Source organism: Trichosurus vulpecula, chromosome 7 (genome assembly GCF_011100635.1).
Source record: "Trichosurus vulpecula isolate mTriVul1 chromosome 7, mTriVul1.pri, whole genome shotgun sequence".
Taxonomy (NCBI): domain Eukaryota; kingdom Metazoa; phylum Chordata; class Mammalia; order Diprotodontia; family Phalangeridae; genus Trichosurus; species Trichosurus vulpecula.
In genome coordinates this window covers 70,533,191-70,553,690 of record NC_050579.1, presented here as the reverse complement: position 1 = coordinate 70,553,690, position 20,500 = coordinate 70,533,191, and the positions used below count along the sequence as shown (strand labels likewise).

The 20,500-nt window shown below is 38.1% G+C and overlaps 1 protein-coding gene across 3 annotated transcripts in view; it reads right to left on the bottom strand.

Moving 5' to 3' along the window:
• Positions 1-20,500, bottom strand: part of OLFM3 (olfactomedin 3) — a 71,723-nt gene that overhangs the window by 16,457 nt on the left and 34,766 nt on the right. For all 3 annotated transcript variants that reach the window (XM_036769045.1, XM_036769046.1, XM_036769048.1), the window contains one exon: positions 8,816-9,035. In XM_036769045.1, coding sequence (XP_036624940.1) covers positions 8,816-9,035 — 220 coding nt within the window. The remainder of the gene's footprint in view (positions 1-8,815; positions 9,036-20,500) is intronic.

Here is a 20,500-nt window from a genome sequence, read left to right as displayed (position 1 = left end):
GGACATTTTGTTACACAATACAAACACTGGGTGGAGTAGATGATGGGTAGGAGCCCATGTTATACATTCTTTTTTCTGTGTTTCTGTGAGGTATCTGATGGTAGAGCATTCCAATTGGTATTTACCAAGTTAATTGGATCTCTTTTGGTGGGCTGCACACTGAGTGGCAAAATGAGTACAAAATGCTCATATTAGAAATTGTTCAAGTTATTCCTCACCACTGGGGCCATGAATATGGGATGGAGCAAAAGCTAGTATCTCTATATATTTAAATACTCCTGGAAGGCATATATTTAACTTCTTACATTGTTATCTATACTCTCCATATTATGTTTTCTCTTTTGGCAAGGAAGGGATTTATTTGGTTAGTGGTTATTGTGAAGATGCATTCCAACCCTAGTCCCTTGGGACATGCACAGTTGTATTTTAAATTAATACAAATACCTGTTTGTATTATATTCTTTCTTCATGATAAGAATAACTTGGGTTACTTGATAAGCTATGCCATTTTTAGCTGGGCTAAAGAAAAATATGAGAGTCATCATGACATACTAGAGGTACAGCCTCAGACATGGGAAGACAGGTTCGTAGATATGGATTGTATTTTTGTATGATTATGGCCAGTGGCTATGTTCCACCCTACAGGTGTGTCCTATACCTAGAAGTGTCTGCTTAGAAATGACATGCAGCCTATAAGTCATATGAAGAAAAATATTTGCATAGTTCCATTTCTCTTTATAAAGCAGATATGACTTGAATCAAATGCTAATGGACACGATTAACCTTATGACTACGCAATTATAAGATATAAAGATCCCACAGCAACACTGCCCCAAGAAAAGGAATATAAAATTCTTACCTTTTGCATTAAAAACCCTTCATGTTGTTGCCCACATTTACTTCTCTGACTTATTTCATAGTGTTTGCCCTTTACACACTCTGCATTCCAGTCATGCTGGCCTACTAATGACTACATAGATGGCTTTATGACTCTAACCACCATGCTTTTGCAGAGGCTAGTCCGCATGTTTAGAACCTACTCTCTCTTTGCCTTCATCTCTTAACATCCATAGTTTTCTTCAAAGCTTAGTTACAATGTCAATTAGATCTTCTCTGATTTTCCCCAGTTGCTAGTACTCTTTTATTACTTTGCATTTGCTATATGTGTACTTTACATTTTGTCAGGAAAAAAAGATATGGGCTGGTTACCAGTTGAGTAAGAGATAATTCTTGGATAGCTTATGCATTTCAATGGTATCTTTGCAATATTGGGACAACACAAGCAAGGACTTCAGCATGCTCTGTGATGACTTTGGGGGGTATGGAAAAGAGTTACACAGGATAGGGAGGCATGGATAGATTATGATCATCATTAAAGGAAACATTTACATCATTGGAACCACAACAGCATGCGTAAGAGATCTAGAGGTGAAAAGGACGTTAGAGGCCATTGAATCACTGGATTGATGAAACTGAAGCTCATGGATGTTACATGGTTTGTAATTCTTGACCCAGAACTGGAAGGGCTCTCAGCCATTGGAACTCCATTTTAAAGTTCTGGGAACTTAGATAGAGGGAGATGAAGTGACCCATCCAATTTTGCACAGGTAAAAGTGCTAAAAGTGGAATTTGAATGTAGTGCCATGGATAACAGAATCCTTTCTACTGTACTCAAATACCCATTTATTTGCTTGTTTGAGTACTGGCTTATCCATACTGCCTGTTAGGGAGAATGAAAGTCATGATGGCAAGGACTATTTTATTTTTCTCTTTGTGTCCCCAGGACCTGGTGGATACTTAATCAATTGTTCAATTATTGAACTAAAAGAGCCTCAATTCCAATAATAATTGAAACAGCTTGGAATGGGTGGCTACATAGGTTATTCATTTCATGTCTAAATACCAAATGCCTCTAGTAAATGCCAGAGCAGAGGCAGAGGGGTAGAGATACATTCCCTTGAGCCTATATTGCTGAGAGGTCTGGCAGATGACCAAAGAAGAGGCGGGACTTCCAGCACAACAAGGCTAGGTAAGCCCAAAGTGAACGGTTAGAATTCAGTCCTACTCTCATACTAAAAAGCTGTCCACTCCAACATTCCACTAACCTTCACATACCTTCCTCTAAATCTCAGGATCTTTCTAGGTTAGAGCATTCTATTGTCTGCCACACTGTTTTAGGAGAGTCCATCTGTCCATAACAGATGCCTAGGCTCTGCATGGTGGGAGGGACTGTGGGCTAGGATTTATGGTATGAGTCCAGGAAACAAACAATGAACTCATTCCCACAGCCTGAGCTCTTACATTGGTGACAACATATCCACGGGAGGCAAAAAAGAGGTTCTTATATGGCAAACCTACAAGGACAGCAGCCAATATGGACCAATATTTTGTATTAGTATTTACTGAAAATATAGCCAGATATCTTAGCCTGTAATAGTTTTATTAAAATCTCCTCTCCACTTGATGGGAACTTGCACAGAGTCGGCACCCTATGTAGTTTTTTTTTTTTAATTTGATTTGAGAGTCTCCTCTTTTCCACCTTGGTGTGATGCCAGTTACATTGGAACAAAAGGAAAAAAAAACCATCCAAACTAGATGATGGGCATAGGTCATCTCAGGACATTTCCCTATGCTTCAAAAAGGAAATGGGTTTAGATTTGTTTAGGTGGCACTGAAAGGTAGAATTGGGAACAAAGGTCAGATGTTACAACAAGGTGGATTTTAACATGATATAAGGATAAACTTCCTAATGCTTAGAACTATCTAAAATAATTTAGAGAGTTCTTTATCACTTAAGATCTTCAAATAGAAACTGAATAAACTTATCCTTGGTGTTGTAGAGGGGATTCCTGCTCAGTCGACTAGAAAACTTTTGAGGCCCCTTCTAAACCTTAACTTATAAATATGTATTTTTTCCTCTTTTTTTAAGACCGAACCTGTGATTTTATTGATATAGGAAAACCATGGTGAGGAATCTCCCTATATCAGTGCAAGCTGGTATTGGATTTGCAATTTATACTGGGGGCACTAAGTGGGTAAGGGATGTCTATGAATATAGGATGGAGGTACAGCTAACATCTTTATGTGTTTAAACAGGTTATTTCCTCATTCCTGGAAGGCATATATTTAGCTTTTTACATTGTTTTCCATACTCTCAGTATTGTAATGTTTTCTCTTTTGACAGAGAAGGGATTTATTTGGTTGGTGGTTGCTGTGAAGATGCATTCCAATTCTAGTCTCTTGGGACATGCACAGTGCTCACATAGCCATATGTCAGAGGCAGGATAGAGTGACAAGAGCACTGATTCTAGAGGCATAGGACCTGGGCTCAAATCTTACCATTGACCCCAAATACTTAGGTGATTCTGGGTAAGTCCTTTAATATTCCCTAATCTCAGTTTCCTCATTTGTAAAACGTGGGTGTTGTAATAAATATCCTCAAAGGCTCTATCTACATCTTTGAGCCCATCTTCCCATGTCTGAGGCTGTACCTCTAGTATGTCATGATGACTCTCATATTTTTCTTTATCTCAGCTAAAAATAGCATAACTTATCAAGTAAACCAAGCTATTCTTATCATGAAGACATAATATAACAAGGAGTTATTTAGTTTAAATAATCCTGTGAAAAAGACATAAATTCTCCTGTTTTTCCAACTATTACATTTCTGCTGAAAATGAGTACGTATATATATATGTAATATATATATATACACACATATAAACATACACGCATATACTCACACACACAGCTGCATACACACATATATGTGCATATATATGTGCATACATACATATATTACATGTATATAATATATATAACCTATGTATTACGTACACACATATATACATACACAATACACATACATACTCACACTCATACAACCACAGACATACACATACATGTGTTTATATACACACATACATGTATATATACATATACATACATGCATACATACATGTGTGTGTGTTGTACAAGGCACAAGTTTGGCAATTGCTCCCTTATCTCTGCAAACAATAATTATAAAAGGCAATCTACATGCTCTTTCCCTACAAAATGATGGCCACTGATATGAGATGAGGAGTTGGCTGATTTTCACTACTAATTTAGGGTTTCTCTTTCTATTTTTAATTTCAGTGATGTCATTTCTTGTGATTCAAAATGGAAAAGAGTGTTATGTAATGGCTATGAAAGAGAGTGTTCTTCTGTGATTACTGTAGTAGAGGTCAGCATAAAGCAAAGCTTCCAGATTTCATTTTATTGATGAGATAGAGTGGACTATATGTGACATCTAAGGAATGGACTATTCTGCAACTGTCTCCTTGTGTGGTGACACCACATTTTATTTATGACACTTTGCCTAGGTCATTACCAATGTGATGTTGTGTATGTTGCCCTAGTTTTAGAATCAGGAAAATATGAGTTGGAAACTTCCTCAGACACTTACTAGCTGTGTACCCTGGGTAAATTACTTCTCAATATCCTTATCAGCAAAATGAAGTCATCAGACTTGATGAGGTCTAAGGTCTAAATTATTTATCCTATAACTATGTACATTCTTTAAAATTGAAATAGCATATATACCTAAACAACTGCTATCTAACCTTTGATAAGATAAGAGGAACATACATGTGTTGATTTAAGCAAGGCCATTTAACAAATTCACGGCTAGGATGATAAACAGTATACAGTTCGTGCCTGTGGGGATCGGTAGAAGGGACTGGGGAAAAGAAGATTCAAGGGGTACATTGTAGCTATCATGAAATATTTTAAGGGCTGTCATATGGGAAGGTGATCAGGCTTATTTTGCTTAATCCCAGAGGTGGCGCAGTGGATAGAGTGCTGGACCTGGAGTCAGAAAGATTCAACTTCCTGAGTTCAAATGTGATTTCAGACACTCAATAGCTTTGTGACCCTGGTAATGTCACTTAACCCTGTTTGTCTGTTTCCTCACCTGTAAAATAAGCTTGAGAATGAAATGGCAAATCATTTCCCTTCTCTTTGCCAAGAAAACCCCCAAAGGGGACAGGAAAAGTTGGACATGATTGAAAATGACTGAAAACAACAAAAAAGGGAAGAACAAAATAGGAGGAAGTTGTGAAGCAAATTTTGTCTTGATTTAAGGGAATACTTCTTAATAATTATAGCTGTCTGAATATGAAGTGTGATGCCATATAGGGTCATAGCTAGATGAATAGAACAAACCTGGCATAATTATGAACAGGTCAGAGAGGATTCCTCCAAACTGTTTGGAGGAAGCTGAGTCTTGGGAGACTATTCATTTGTTATTTTGCAGAGAAATTTTTATTTAGCTAGTGGTTAGTCTAGCTGGCTTCATAGCATCCCTCCAACTCTGCAATTCTGTGTAGATTCTTTTTTTTCTTTTTCAGGTATTTCTTCTCTATTTCTAATAATCGCAGCTACAATTCATATAGCACTTTGAGGTTGGCAAAGTGCTTTGCGAGTATTAACTCATTTTCTTCTCACAGCAGTCTGGGATATAGGTATTAGTACTATCACCATTTATAGATGAAGAAAATGAAACAAAGCTTATATTGATAGCCCAGATCCTTACACAGATAGTTAATGTTTGTGGCCAGATTTGAAATCAGGGTCTTTCTGAGTCCAGGCCCAGCCATTTATTTTCCCCAAACTGTTACTTCTCTGTTCACTCCCTGTTTTGGCACATAGTCTTACTCGACTCAGGGGAAACATTTTTCTGAAGTTAATGAGGAACCAAGTACTCCCTCGAGTACTCTCTATGTGCAAGTATTCCTTTTGCTTAACAACATAGAGACAGTTCCTGAAGGGGCTTCACCTTCCATCCCATTTCAGTCCATGGCCAACAGCTCATTTTATATCTGTGTTGGAGACATGAATCCCAGGAGGGCTTAAGTGAAATTACCAACTCATAAAGTTTACGAAGTAGTCATGACTGGATCTTGATGTAGCTACCAACAAAATTCAAGCCATATCCTCCTATAGAAGAGAGCTATGGTTTGTAGTCAACTCATTGACAAGTGCTAGGAAATCTGTCTATGAACCAGGAATATCCACTTTGGCTTTTATCCTCTCCTATGGATTTGAACCACTGAACTCACCATTCTGCAGGATGTTGAGTGTACTTTGGTGGAGGAGTTTCACTCACTGCTGTTTTCCAGACAGTTCTAGGATATTGTCCTTCATTCTCTACATGGAAGCTTTCCCACTACTTCAGTCACCTTCTAGCCAATAGATCATTTTCCATATCTATTATATGCTTTTCCATTAACAAGGCTATTAGAAAGACTATACAGGTATAGTGGTGTCTGCATTGTTTCTGGAGTCATTAGACTTGAGTCCTGGCACTAACACCATCAAGCTGTGTGAACCTGGACAATTCACTTCACTTATCACTTATCTGAGCCTTGTTTTTCTCATCTGTAAAGGAGTATCATAGAATCTTAGATCCAGAGGTGGAAAGGATCCCATGGGCCACCTACCCCACCTCCTTCATCTTACAAATTAGGAAAGTAAGATTCAAGGAGGATAAGTGAGGTTCCCAGAGTCACAGAGGTATGTGTCAGAAGTACAATTTTAATCCAGGCCTCTGATTCTAGAGTCAATGTTCCTTTTCCTGTGCCTGTTGATATTTTCAGTCCCTATATCCCACAAATCTGTGAGGAAAGCACTTTATAAAGCTTAAATCATTGAATACATTTATTGTATCTATATTATTAAAGATACTTAAGAGTTGGAAGAGACGTCAAATGTTATGTAATGCAAGCACGGATCTCCGCTCTATTCTATATTTAGTTGTATTTTTGATCTTGTTACTAAAATGGTACCTAGCTTCCCAGAAAGTCAGCCATTTTCTAATCAGATATCATTAAGTACTCATGTATACTTAATTCATTTCAGGAACATTTTAGTCAGAGAAGGACATTGATATGTTGGAAGATGTCTAGAAGAGGGCAGTTAGGATGGTGAAGAGCCTTGAGTGATGTTTTGAGCTCATGGTGATCATTTGAAAGACCCAGGGTAATTTAGCCTGGAGAAGATAAAGCTTGGGGAAGACAACACCTGTTCTCAAGAATTTGTAGATTTGTCTGCTGGGCTCCTCCAGGCAGAAGGAGGAACAGTGTTTACGAGAGGCAAAGAGGCACATTTAGATTTCATGACAGAACAAAATTACTATTATAGCTATCCAAAAGGCTTTTGGAGGAGGTAGTGGGTTCCCTCCCTATGAAGGTCACAAGGAGAAGAGTCGTTGTTCCCCTGATGAGACAAGAACCTTACCTTGTACCAGTTGTAATGAGACTAAGATCAGAAATACGTGCCTCTGTGGAATAACAGAGAAGCACAAGGAATCTGTCTACTGACTGCAACTGTTATTGGAGTTGATCTTGCATCTTGCTCTGTGGTTGCCACCTATATCCTTATCAACTTCTTGTGGCCCTGAGAGGTTAGATCATTTTCCGAAGGTCACCCAACCAGTACGTATTACAGGCAGTATCAGAACTCAACTCTTTCTGACTCAGAGATTGGATTGCTATCCACTCTTCCAGGATGGCTCTCAAGACACATTTGAGAAGAAACAATGGAACATTATTCTGTTATTAAAAAATAAAACAAAACAGTTTACTTTTGAAAATATGTTTTAATAGAATGGAGTAAATTTTATCTAGCATAAAAGTGGCAAGAAAAAGCAGTTCTGTTGGGAGGGAAGAGGGGGCAAGTGAGGGGGAATGAGTGAATCTTGCTGTCATTGGATTTGACCTGAGGAGGGAATAACATACACACTCGACTGGGTTCTTACCCCACAGGAAAGAAGGAGGAAGGAGATAAAAAAGGGGGGACAATAGAAGGGAGGGCAGATAGGGGGAGGAGGTAATCAAAAACAAACACTTTTGAAAAGGGACAGGGTTAAGGGAGAAAATTAGATAAAGGGGGTTAGGATAGGAAGGAGCAAAATATAGTTGGTCTTTCACAACATGAGTATTGTGGAAGGGTTTTGCATAATGATGGCCTATATTGAATTGTTTGCCTTCTTAGGGAGGGTGGGTGGGGAGGGAAGAGGGGAGAGAACTTGGAACTCAAAGTTTTAAAAAGCAGATGTTCAAAAAAAAGTTTTTGCATACAACAAGGAAATAAGATATACAGGCAATGGGGCATAAAAATCTATCCTTCCCTACAAGAAAGTAAGGGAAAAGGGGATGGGGGGGGTAGTGGGCTGACAGAAGGGAGGGTTGACTAGGGAAAGGGGCAATCAGAATATATGCCATCTTGGAGTGGGGGAGGAGGGTAGAAATGGGGAGAAAATTTGTAATTCAAACTCTTGTGAAAATTAATGCTGAAAACTAAAAATATTAAATAAATAAATAATGATTTAAAAAAAGAGAAAGCCAAATAAACATGAAACAAGGCACTGCTTTCCATAAAAAATAATTAAATTCTAAAAAAAATGTTTTAAATTAAAAGGACTTCCAGAGTAACTAGGTAACACAGTGGATAGAGCATGGACCCTGGAATCAGGAGGACCTGAATTCAAATCAGACCTCAGATACTTACTAGCTTTGTGACCCTGGGTAAGTCACTTAACCCTGATTGTCTCTAAAATAACAAAAACAAAAACAAAATTAAAGGGACTTTCTTTTCCAAATCATATGGCAAATGTTTGTGTTGAGGAAATCATTTTCATCATCTCAATACCTGAGGTTAAGAAGACTTTCTTGGCTTCTTAGAGTGACTATATTCAATATTACTAAAGCAAAAGATAAGTTTTAATAAAGATAAACATATAACTCAGAAAAGTAAATAAAATCATTCAACTTACTTAGCTTTTTCATGCAGTCTCGAAGTCTGGTTTCTAAGCTGAGCACCCTCTGATGCAGTTCTTCATAGTCATAGGCCCCAATTTCTTCCTGAATTCCCGTGAGGACTGCAGACAGATTCCTAATTTCCTCTTTGAACTGGGTGATTAACTTGGCATCCGTTTTGTACTGTTCCAGGACTGGGATCAAGGGCAGGAGCTCATCCATCTTTTCTTTCAACTCCTGTGAAAAGCAGCCAATTGTTCATGAGAGCAGTTTAAAACAGATCACACTGCTAAATCCCTTTAATATGATACTTAAGGGTGATTATTGGAATGGCTTCAGAATTCCTTATTGATTTTAGGGAGAAATTGGTGTTTAGGGAAAATGTAAGTGACCCCAGGATTATGAGCCATAAATCCACTTATCCCAGCGTGGTAGTGCAAGAAGCCTCTTTGTTTTTCTTTTTTTTAAATAAGATAAAAAATTTCTGAGAAGAAATCAATCTTTATTGTAATTAGAAAAATTAAGGTGGTGGAAATTAAGGATTTATGCATTAGGTCCAAATTTTTCTTTGGTTTTGTGTTTTTCATGCTTTGTAAAAATGAAAGCAGCAAGTCATTGAACTTTCATTGCCCCCCCTCCCTCACCCCCGGCAGCTTTTTAAGTTGCTGGCAATTGCCTATCTGTGTCTGAGGAAGGCATTTTTGTACTGGGAATTCCCCATACTGATGAAATCATAGGTTTGGACTGGACCAATCATTATTCATTCGAGAAAACAAACAAACAAACAAACAAACAAAACCACAAAATAAAGTTCTTGCTTTTCTTTTATTTTGAGACTTGGTAACAAGTTTGGCATAAACTATTCCTAGATACAAAAGATTTGTAGCTGATTATCAGTTATCCACCTGGGAATTGCACATTTTGGTAGATAATCTATTGGAAACCTTGACAGGTCCAACTTCCTCTTTCATCCCTCTACAAACTACCTCTTTCCCACAACTTCCCCCTTTACTGTGACCTTCCCCCTCCCAACACACACACACACATGTTGTCAAGCTATGTTATTATTGTATGTGTTCAAATAAAACATTATTTAAAAATATTTGGTTAAATAAAATATCAGCAGTAAAGAAGTAAGTCTACCACAAACACATATAAAATCATGCAATATTTCCAAAGGAGAGGCAACATGGCTTGGTGGATAGAGGATTGGCCTTAGGGTGAAGAAGATCTGGGTTCAAATCCTATTTTTGATACAACTAATTATGTGACCATGGGAAATTGCTCAACAGTACCCTAGGCAACTCCCTAAAGACTATAAGTTATAGTCAAGTTATAATTTTTTTTTTTCAGGTCTGTCTTCTCTGTTTTCCCTCAAATGGTTACTCCTTTTTTCAGGTTGCTCCCTGCTTTAGCACATAGTCTTATGCCACTCTGGGGAAACATTTTTATGAAGTTACTGAATTGCCAAATTCTCCTTGGAGTATCCTCTGTATGCAATCACTTATTATTATTATTATTATTATTATTGTTACTATTAACAATTTAGAAGTAGTTCTTAAGGGTACTTCACCATCCCTCCCACTTCAGTGCTTAGCCAGCTGTTCATTGTCCCTCTATTACACATAAGAATTCTAGGAGGGCTTAAATCACTAAATCATCAAATATGTGAAGTAGTCATGACTAGATGCTGATGCAGATGTCAACAAAGTCTAAGCCACATACTACAGTAGAAGAGAGAAATAGTTCTAGGGTCAACTTGTGGCTCAATGCTTGCAGAATGCTACAAATTATGTCTTTGGTCCAGGAACGTCATTTACTCATTGGATCTGAACTACTGACATCCTCATTTCCCGAGGCACCTAAAATACTTTGTTAGAGCAATGATGACCATTGCTACTTCCCAATCAGTTTCCACATCAGTGGAGGGAGTTTTCCCACTAGATAATATATCTATATGAACTGTTCATATGACCACAAAGCAAAACACAACTTTCCAAAGCCTTAAGAAATTGATCTTGGCCAGGCATGGTGATGTATCTTTGTAATCCCTACTACTGAGGGAAGCTAAATAAAACTTGAATATGGGGATTCTGAGCTACAGTAGAGCTCAAGCTCTTCGGGTGTCCACACTAAGTCTGGCACCAATGTGGTGAGTTCCTGGGAGGTGGGGAGGAGGTAGGTGATGCACCAGGCTGCCATAGAGCAGTGATATGCGTCAGGCTAGGAATGGAGCAGGTTAAAGCTTCTGCTCTCATCAGCAGTATGGTTGGGCCCTTGAGTAGACGTGGCAATTCCAGCCTGAGTGTGAGATAGAGAGAGCAGAGAGATAAAGGTTGTAAAGAAGGAAGAAAGAAAGGGAGAGAGAGAGAGAGAGAGAGAGAGAGAGAGAGAGAGAGAGAGAGAGAGAGAGAGAGAGAGAGAGAAATGGAGAGAGAGAGAAATGGAGAGACAGAGAGGGGGCAGAGAGAGAGAAAGGCAGACAGAGAGAGGGTGAAAGAGAGACAGAGACAAAATCAGAGACAGAGAGAGACAGAGACAGACAGAGAGAAAGAGAAGAAGAAAAAAGAAGGAAGAGAAAAAAGGGGAAAAGAAGGAAGAAATGAAAGAAAGAAAAGAGGAAAAAGAAACAAGGAAAAGATTGGCTTTTGTACTATTTGGAAAGACTTTTCCTCCATTAGCATGGGGAACTGAAAGCTAACTGCATTTAGAATGACTGCTTGTCCATGTGAGGTAAATTAACTCTTTTAGGACACTAGTTTACTGCTCTCACTAATGGAAATTATTTCAGCCAACTGAGCACTCCACACTTTTAACGTGTTGATTTGCCTCTCTAGATCAAGAGGCCTTTTAGGTGAAATCAACCGCACTCATTTTCCCTCATTTCAAGGGCCAGATCCAATCCATTCTTTCAACAAACATTTAAGAATTGTCTCTGCCAGGCAGTCTGCTATACTTTGGGGATACAAAGGCAAATATGAGTCAGTCACTGCCCTTAAAATGCTTATATTCTACTGGGGAGAGGGATTGAGGAGATTAATGTATAAATGGTTAAGTTCATACAAAGCATAAACTGAAAATAGAAAAGCATTGGTGGGGGTTGGGGGTGGTGGCAGCAGTAAGGTACTAATAATTAGAAAGATCTAGAAATTCCTGGACCTTGAAGGAAGCTGAAGCTTGAAGAGCTGAACCCTGAAGGAAGTTAAGGTTTCTAAAAGGTATAGGTATTATAGGTGTATGGAACTGCCTGTGCAAAAATGTGGTGGTAGTGTTGGGCCATAGAAGTGCTGTATATGGAGAGCATTCAGGAGGCCAGCCTGTCTGGTACATAGACTGTGTGAAGCAAAAACAATGAGAAATCAGTCCAGAAAAATAGGTAGGAACAAGATTATGAAAGACTTTAAATGCAAAACAGAGATGTTTGTGTTTTTATCCTGGAGGAAATGGGGAGCCTCACAATCCCTATAGTTTTCAATGGTATTCCAGGACAAAGAAAAGCAGAATATTACTGCTGCTCTCATGAGACTCCACCTTGTTTTCCCGAACTTTCAAAAACTGGGTGGTTGTCAGTTTTCATACAATATAACAGTTTCAACTCAGCCTCACATTTACTGCAGAACTATATAATTTGGGGCAACAAATCGCCATTATTATGATCACTTGAGAATAATCCATAGGTGCCATCAGAATGCACATTGTACAGCTAACTAATTTAAGCAGTGGAAAATTGCATTTTTAAATTACATTTAGAAGCCGTTATTACGATAAATGCATTAGAATAGCAGGAGATCCTATTGCTTCCCTGACTTATGGATTGATGTTACTCGGGGAAATTTCCACTTACTATATAGCCTTGGAAATTCTTGAATTTAGGGCATGTGTGCAAAATGAGAGGGAGGAGGGAGTTTGCATTATGAGTGAGATCTCTCAAAAAATCAGTCGAAAGGCCTGAAATGGAGAGCTAGCCTCATTTTTAGTCTTATTTGGAAATGCAGTTATTAGTTAGAGTATCATGTGATTCCTAAAGGATGGCAAGATTGCTCCTTACGATTTTAATGAAAATAGTTCTGTTGATAGCATTCAGCATGCATCATAAGCACTATCAGGAAGATAGTATTGTCCTTGTAATGTGAATACCCTCCTCAGGTGGAAAAGACCAAGCCCTGGGGAAGGTAGAGCCCTGGGATGGCATATCACAGCTTCATGAACTCATTTTCTTTCTGAAAGAAAACAGGGTATTTGTATTATTTTGACCTTTTAAATACTCCATAATTTGATTGCTACCAATCCATTTTCCAGCTCTGGCAACTTGTTAGAGAAAGAGGAAGAAAGAAAGACCAGAACAAAATCGAATATTTAAAAGGTTGGAGTACAACAACACAGAGATGGGCTTAATGACCTATGCTGGGCTTTGTCCTCCAGGAATTTTGTTATTCTGACAAAAGGTGTAACACGAATGCCTAATCTATAATTGTGTGGCAGAAATCCTCCTGCCTAAAAATGATGGCTACTGGAATGGGCAAGGGTGCAATTGTTCAAACTTAAGTTTAGAAGCACAAATCCATTAGTCTTTTTGATGAGCTGAAAGTAGGATACAAGATACTGTCTGCATCAGTTGACTGGGAAAATGAATTCCTTTTGATTTAAAAGTATTTTCAAAAGCAATCTGTCTGTTTTCTTCTTTTAACCAGGGGATACAGAGACATGCTGATAAATGTTTAACAACAAGCTCTCAAAAAATACTCCTAAAACTGTACCCACAACATACTTTTACATTTAACTATATTATTAGTTTTAGCTGCATGACCCCATCATCTTCTTGTCTGGATAATCAATAAAATCCTAAATCAATCACTGATTCTTGTACCTTTTTACACGTTCACATTTACAATTTTCAAGATAAACATGTTCCCAGCTAGATGGCTCAGTGGATAGAAAATTGGGTCTGGAATTAGAAAGTTCTGAGTTAAAGCCTGGCCTTAGACATTTCCAGCTATGTAACCCTGGACAAGTCATTTACCCTCTGTTTGCCTTAATCCACTAGAGAAAGAAATAGCAAATCACTCCAGTATCTTTGCTAAGAAAACCCCACAGGACAGAGTCAGATATGACTGAACAACAAATGTTTACACTTAAAATTTAACAATCACTCTCATAAGCCAATTCAAGCTTGCTCTAGCACATGGATGAGGGGATAACCTGTCTTTTTCTTTTAAATACATCATGAGAGTCAGCATGACAAATGGAATAGAAAGTTCCCCTTGGAACCAAGGAAGACTTGGTCTTGGGGCCTGCCTATGGCATGTACCATCTGTGTGACCCTGGGGAAATCAATCAGCCCCTCATTGCTCCAGGAAGTTGCAGAGTATCATAGAAGCGGAGCTTTGAAAAGGAACTCAGTGCTCATCCATTCTAACTTCTACTTGAAAGAATCTCCCTCTCTAAAATATTTGATAAGTGGTCATCCAGCACTTGCTTTAAGGCTCCCAGGATGAGTAACCCACTGCTTATCAAGGTAGTGGAGATTGGAGAGATTGAATTATTAGAAGGATTTTTTTTTGACATAGAGCCTACACTGACCTCTTTTCAATTTCAACCCATTGCTCCTGCTCCTGTTTTCTGGAGTGAAACAGAATTAAGTCTAACCCTTTTCTCTGCATTGCAGTCTTTCACATATTTGGGAACAGCTATCACGTTCTCTCTGAATTTTCTTTTCTTTGGACTAAGTGTCCTCAGGTCCTTCCTCCCTTCTTCCTGTAATATTGTCATAGGGCTCTTTGCCATCCTCTGGACAGTCAAGGGTTATCAATATCGTCCTGGTACCCTGTTTCCCAGAACTGAACACAATATTCCAGATGAAGAATGTTGAAGGCAGAGTGCAATGGCACTATCACCTCCCTATTCCTAGAAGCTCGCCCCACTTACTGTAGTGCCAAATCATATTAGCTTTTTTGTTGTTGTTGCTACATTTCTTTTTAAAAACATATAGATCTGCATTGGTAGAGCCTAGCACAAATTTTATTCTCCAATATTCTTCCATTCCTTTACTAACCATGTTTGACAAAGTATGGGGTAATAGTAGGTACTTTCTCCATATCGGTGAAGTCACAGACCATACTTAGAGATCTAGAGTTACAAGGACCTTAGGAGGCATATAATACAAGCCAATCATTTTAACAATGAATGGAGACTCAGATAGTTGAAGAGATCTGTCCATTGTCACACAGATAGAGAGAAGGAGAGCCAGGATTAGAACTCAGATCCTCTGACTCCAATCCTAGGAATTTTCCAGTGCATTGCACTGAGCTGCTCAGACAAAACAAAACCAAAAATGTTCCATGTTTCTGTATACAGGTCCAGATTTATAATTTCATCAGATTAAGAAACCATCACAGAAACATCTTCCACAAATAAAGAACTGTGACTCCTCTGTAACTAACGGCCTTAAAGACGAATATTGGGGGTCACTGGGAGATTAATTGACTTGCTGATGTTTTCACAACTAGTATGTGCCGGAGGCAGAGTTTGAACGAATATTTTTCTGACCACCTTAATGCCTTCTATTTATTCTGTCATGATTCATCATTCACTACTACAGAATGCTAGCCATCTATGACATTCAAAGGCCACAGACTCCCTCATGTGTCCCAAAATCATCTGCTTTTCTTTTCTTTTTTGGGGGTCCTATTCTATGGTTTGGAATTTTTGAAATGCTTGAAATGAGAGATAGTCCTGCATAGTAGAAAGCACTAGCCAGCTAAATCAGGTGAACTGTATTCAAGTGATAGCCATGCCACTCATCAATCATTTGACCTTGAGTAAGTCTGTTATATTCTCTCTTAAGATCTCTCTAAACAAGGGCACCCTCGACGTCTTTCTGAAGAACTTTGAAATAGATCATGAGACATGGCAAATACTGGCAAAGGATCACCCAGTGTGGTGTGCTCTCATCAAAGAAGGATCTGTGTTCCATGAGCAAAGCAGAATTTCAGCAGCTCAAAAAGAAGGGGAGATATGAAAATTTGGACATCTCCACTCCAAAGTTTCATGTGGACTACTTGTACCCAACCTGTATAGAGCATTCCAAGGTCATAGTGGTCTGACCAGCCACAGTCAGACACATTGTACCTTAACTCCAACGTAGTGATGTCATTTTGGGCCTTTTTGAGAGTGAAGGACAACAACCAATCAGTCAACCAATCAACCAGCTAACTATATTTTCTATTCCTCTGTTATCTCATCTACAAAATGGGAGGATTAGCATAGGTGATCTTTAAAGTCTCAGTTTCTGTGATTTTCTATGATATGGAAACTCTAGATTTACAAAGTTGTTTTCATTATATCTAGATGAATCTAAATCAGTCAGTAAACAAAAGTGTCCACTATGTGCTGGGTGCTGTGTTAGACAAAGCACTAAAATGGAAGGTCATCTAGGAATAAAAGTTGCTTTAGGCTTTTCTTTTGAGATGCTGCATGGCATTAGATCAATGTCTGGCGCTGCAGTCAGAAGCACCAGTTGCAGGATTATAGGCAAAATTCTGGATCTCTCAGTGTCCCAGCCTGGGATATTGGGGGTCATTTGGAAATTAATTGATTTGCTGATGTTTTCACAACTAGTATGTGCCAGAGGCAGAATTTGAACCCATATTTTCCTGACTACCTTAGGTCTGTAGGACTAAAAACTACACATGAGTTGCCAATCTATTGGTGGAGGAAGTTTCCACAATGGGGATTCTCCACACAGACGAAATCATAGATCCTAATTTAAAAAAAAATGGTGCCAGCTGGAACTGGCTTGGGAGAACTGATTGTTAAATGTTCTGTGTAAGCGTTTATACCTTGGCTATTGACAAACACAATAAATCAGCGCTTAATTTATTATTTTGTTGACTTGAGAAAGTGATGGAGAAAGTGTTAATAATGTAGATGAAAAGCCGGTTGTGTATACATTTTTTTTACCAGAGAGGCTGTTGTTAAACATTTATCAGCATACCCCTAAATATGAGTGAAAAAGAAATTTGGTCAATTATTGTATTTGGCTATTTTGAACAGTCCATACAGCCAGTGTTCATTTGTAGGTCTAAGTGATGCTTTCAGCATCCGTATTGTTCCCTAGAAGTGCCAAAATATACCTTTCTTTGGTGCTGGTTAGAGTTTTAAATCATCTTAAAGGAATTGGAAGAATGTGCCAGAGAAACTAATAGTATCCATAATGGTCTAGTATTTTCTCACTTAGTGTCTCTCTCTCTCTCTCTCTCTCTCTCTCTCTCTCTCTCTCTCTCTCTCTCTCTCTCCTTCAGTCTGTCTGTATGTCTGTCTGTCTCTTTATTTTTTGCAGCGGGGGAAGGCAGGGCAATTGGGGCTAAGTGACTTGCCTAAGGTCACACAGCTAGTAAGTGTGTCAAGTGTCTGAGGCCGGATTTGAACTCAGGGCCAGTGCTCTACTCATTGCTCCACCTAGCTGCCCCTGTCTGTCTCTTTCCTTTTCCCTTTCTTCTGTTTTCCTTTTCTTCAATGTCTCTTTTTCTCTCCTCTCTTTTTCTTTCCATTTCTCTCTCTGTTTCTCTCTCTCTCCCTCCATCTGTCTGTCTCTTTCCTTTTTCCTTTCTTCTGTTTTCCTTTCCTTCAGTGGATCTTTCTCTCCTCTCTTTTTCTCTCTGTTTCTCTCTGTTTCTCTCTCTCTCTCTCTCTCTCTCTCTCTCTCTCTCTCTCTCTCTCTCTCTCTCCCCGTTTCTGTCCCAGAATTTTTAGACTGCATTTGGGATTCACTTTAGAAACTGATGTATTTTTTGCTGTGTGCATGATTGCATGTTTTAACCTTGAGAATTAGCACTGAAAATTATATTCTCAATTTGTAGATGACATTTTCAATAGATTTGTTTTGCATTGAACCAGAAATTTCCCAGAAAAATCCATGTGCTTGCTAACTCTGTGAATCATAAATATCCTTACTGTTCAGAGAGTTATATGTTCTTAGTCCAGCCACAAAACTCGAATTCATGCTTATAAGGATCAGTAGAAGAGACTGGGGAAAAGAAGACTCAGGTGGAACGTGGCAGCTACCATGAAATATTTGAAAGACTGTCATATAAAAAAGTGCTCCAGCTAGAAACAAAAACTGAAACTTTGGGGGGCCTAGCTGTGAAGAAAAAAAACAGACTGAAATACCCCTACAACCACCATAAAATTGTGGGAAACATACTTTTCCTCTTATTTTGAAAGGGTGTTTTCTGGGAAATTCAGATGTTTGAAAAGAATCTTTGAATCTTTTTGAGCCATAAAGGAAGTGAGGCAACACTAAACACTTCAACAGGAAGCTTCTCTCAAGATGATTTCAAAAGCCATTGAGGGAGAGGAGCCTGTTTCATCTAGGATGGCAACATTCTGACACCCCAGAGCAAAATTTGCACTGTTTCCATTGTGATGGAATATAATACCACAGACCTCACAATGTAACAGCAAGCTATCAGTCTTGGAAGTGGGGCTTCATTGAAAGGTTAGTCACCTTCGAGGAGCAGATCGATCAAAAGTGTGTGTTATTACCACTTCACAAGCGATTTAAAATGCAGTGCTATGAAAAGATTTAATCAATTCCTATTGGCATAGTTGTCTGGTTTTTTTTCACTTCACGATTGAATAAAATACCTCATTTTTAGGAGACATGTTTCATTCTTGGGAGGCAGTGTGTCAGTGGAAAAGGGATTGGACTTTTTTTTCCATGAGGGGAAAACAAACAAACAAACAATAACAAAAACTCAAACTTCTACCAAAGAGAACAGTTAGCTCACTGTTAATGGATATGTTCAAGATGACAGTTTCTTAAATTAAAAAAACAAAGTATATTTTCAAATACTTCTTAATGGCACCAATGAGATGTTCCAAGTTGTTCTGTTTACTGTTTTCCTTTTATGGATCTTAACACACAGCAGCTAACAACTGAGGCCATTTTCTTCTGGTCTTGTTCCTCTTTTAGATACCTCAGTTTTTTTGCTTTGGGGTTGCTATACAGAGTCAGGGGATATACTTATATTCCCAGGTTTTCCACTAACTGGTTAGACATGTCACTTAAATCATCTGAGTCTTGACCCCTTATTTGTAGAATTGGTTTAATAGATAATATCTATCTTGCTGCTATTTTTACTGCTTTGTTTTTGGTTAGGATCAGATGAGAAAACAAATAATTCTAGAATTTCTGAGTTATTGTTGTCTCCCATATCAAAGTATAGATTCAATCTACAAAGTCTCCAAATAATAATTGTCTATCATCTGCTTAAAGACTTCTGAGGCAAAACCACGATTTACCAAGAAAATTCATTCAATTTTTGGACCATTTCTAATTGTTAGGAATTTTTTTTCTTATATTGGGTCAAAACGTATCTCTCTGCAACTTTACCCATTGGTACAGTTCTGCTCCCTGGTAGGAAAGAGGATAGTAAAAAAGATTAAATCTGTCTACTATATTGCAGCTAGTCAGACATTTGAAGACTGCTCTTATGTCCATCTCAGTTTTCTCATTTCTAGACTGACCCCTTGAGCTATTCTCATATGGCATATTCTCATGTCCTTCTCTGATCATGGACTATCTTGTCATTCCTAAAACAAGATCACTAGAACTGGACATAATGAAGATACGTATATCCTACGTCTTAAGATAAAAATGTATTTTTCCTATTTCTTATTTTAATTTATAAGACTGGTTTCATAAAATATATAATGCATATTACATGTTTTTACATAATATATACAATATGTATGTGCGTATGTAGGCAGATAGGTGAAAGAAGAGAGAGATGAAGAGATATTGAGGCATATGTAAGTAGAAATTGAATGGAACTAACCCAATATCAACACCAGAAATTTCCCAAACTAATATGGTCATAAAACCTATGGCCATGGAATCCTAGAATTCTGAATACTTCTAAGATGTATTTTTGGTGACATAACCATGATATTTCTTTTGTTTTATGTTATTTTGTTTCTCTTGTGTTTTGTTGTGGTATGAAAACCTGCAAGACAAAGCCCCCCCCCCCATCTGTAGAAGTCAGATTCTTTTCATGGTATCCTCTTGCATTATTAAACATGGAGGCCAGAAAACATCTTTAAACTCCTCTCAAAGAGTCTTAGTTGTAGCCACCAAACTGTTAGAAATTTGGACATTGATATCTGATGATTTGAGCATCTGCTTATTTTCTTATTACATTTAATTGTCGATTTTAATAATTTATATCCTCTACACCAGGGGTTGTCAAGCTAGGGTATGAGAGACCCCAGGTGGTACAGGAAGTTTGTCAAAGCAACACTGGGGATATTTGGTAAATAGTTATGTTGTCCTATTGAAATATTGAAAAAGTTGTAATGTTATTGGAAAAAAAAGTGGATTCCAAAGAGAACAATCGGGTTGAGGGGACTGAGAGGAAAGATCATTATGGAACATCTGTAAATCATGAAAAAGAAAGGTATAGACAAACTTTTTACTGACCAAAAGAGAAGCAGATGATTTAGAGATTTGAGACATTTTTCATACTGAGCAAAGAAAAAAAGTAACTAACAATGACCCAGAGAAAGATGAACTAATTATCTCTGCAATAACCAGAAACTCTGAATTGATTTGCAATCAATGGAGTTACAAAATTTGGGGAGTATCCTTGGAGAAACATAATCTGTTCTTACTTAAAGTGCTCAAAACGCCTTAATTCCATTTA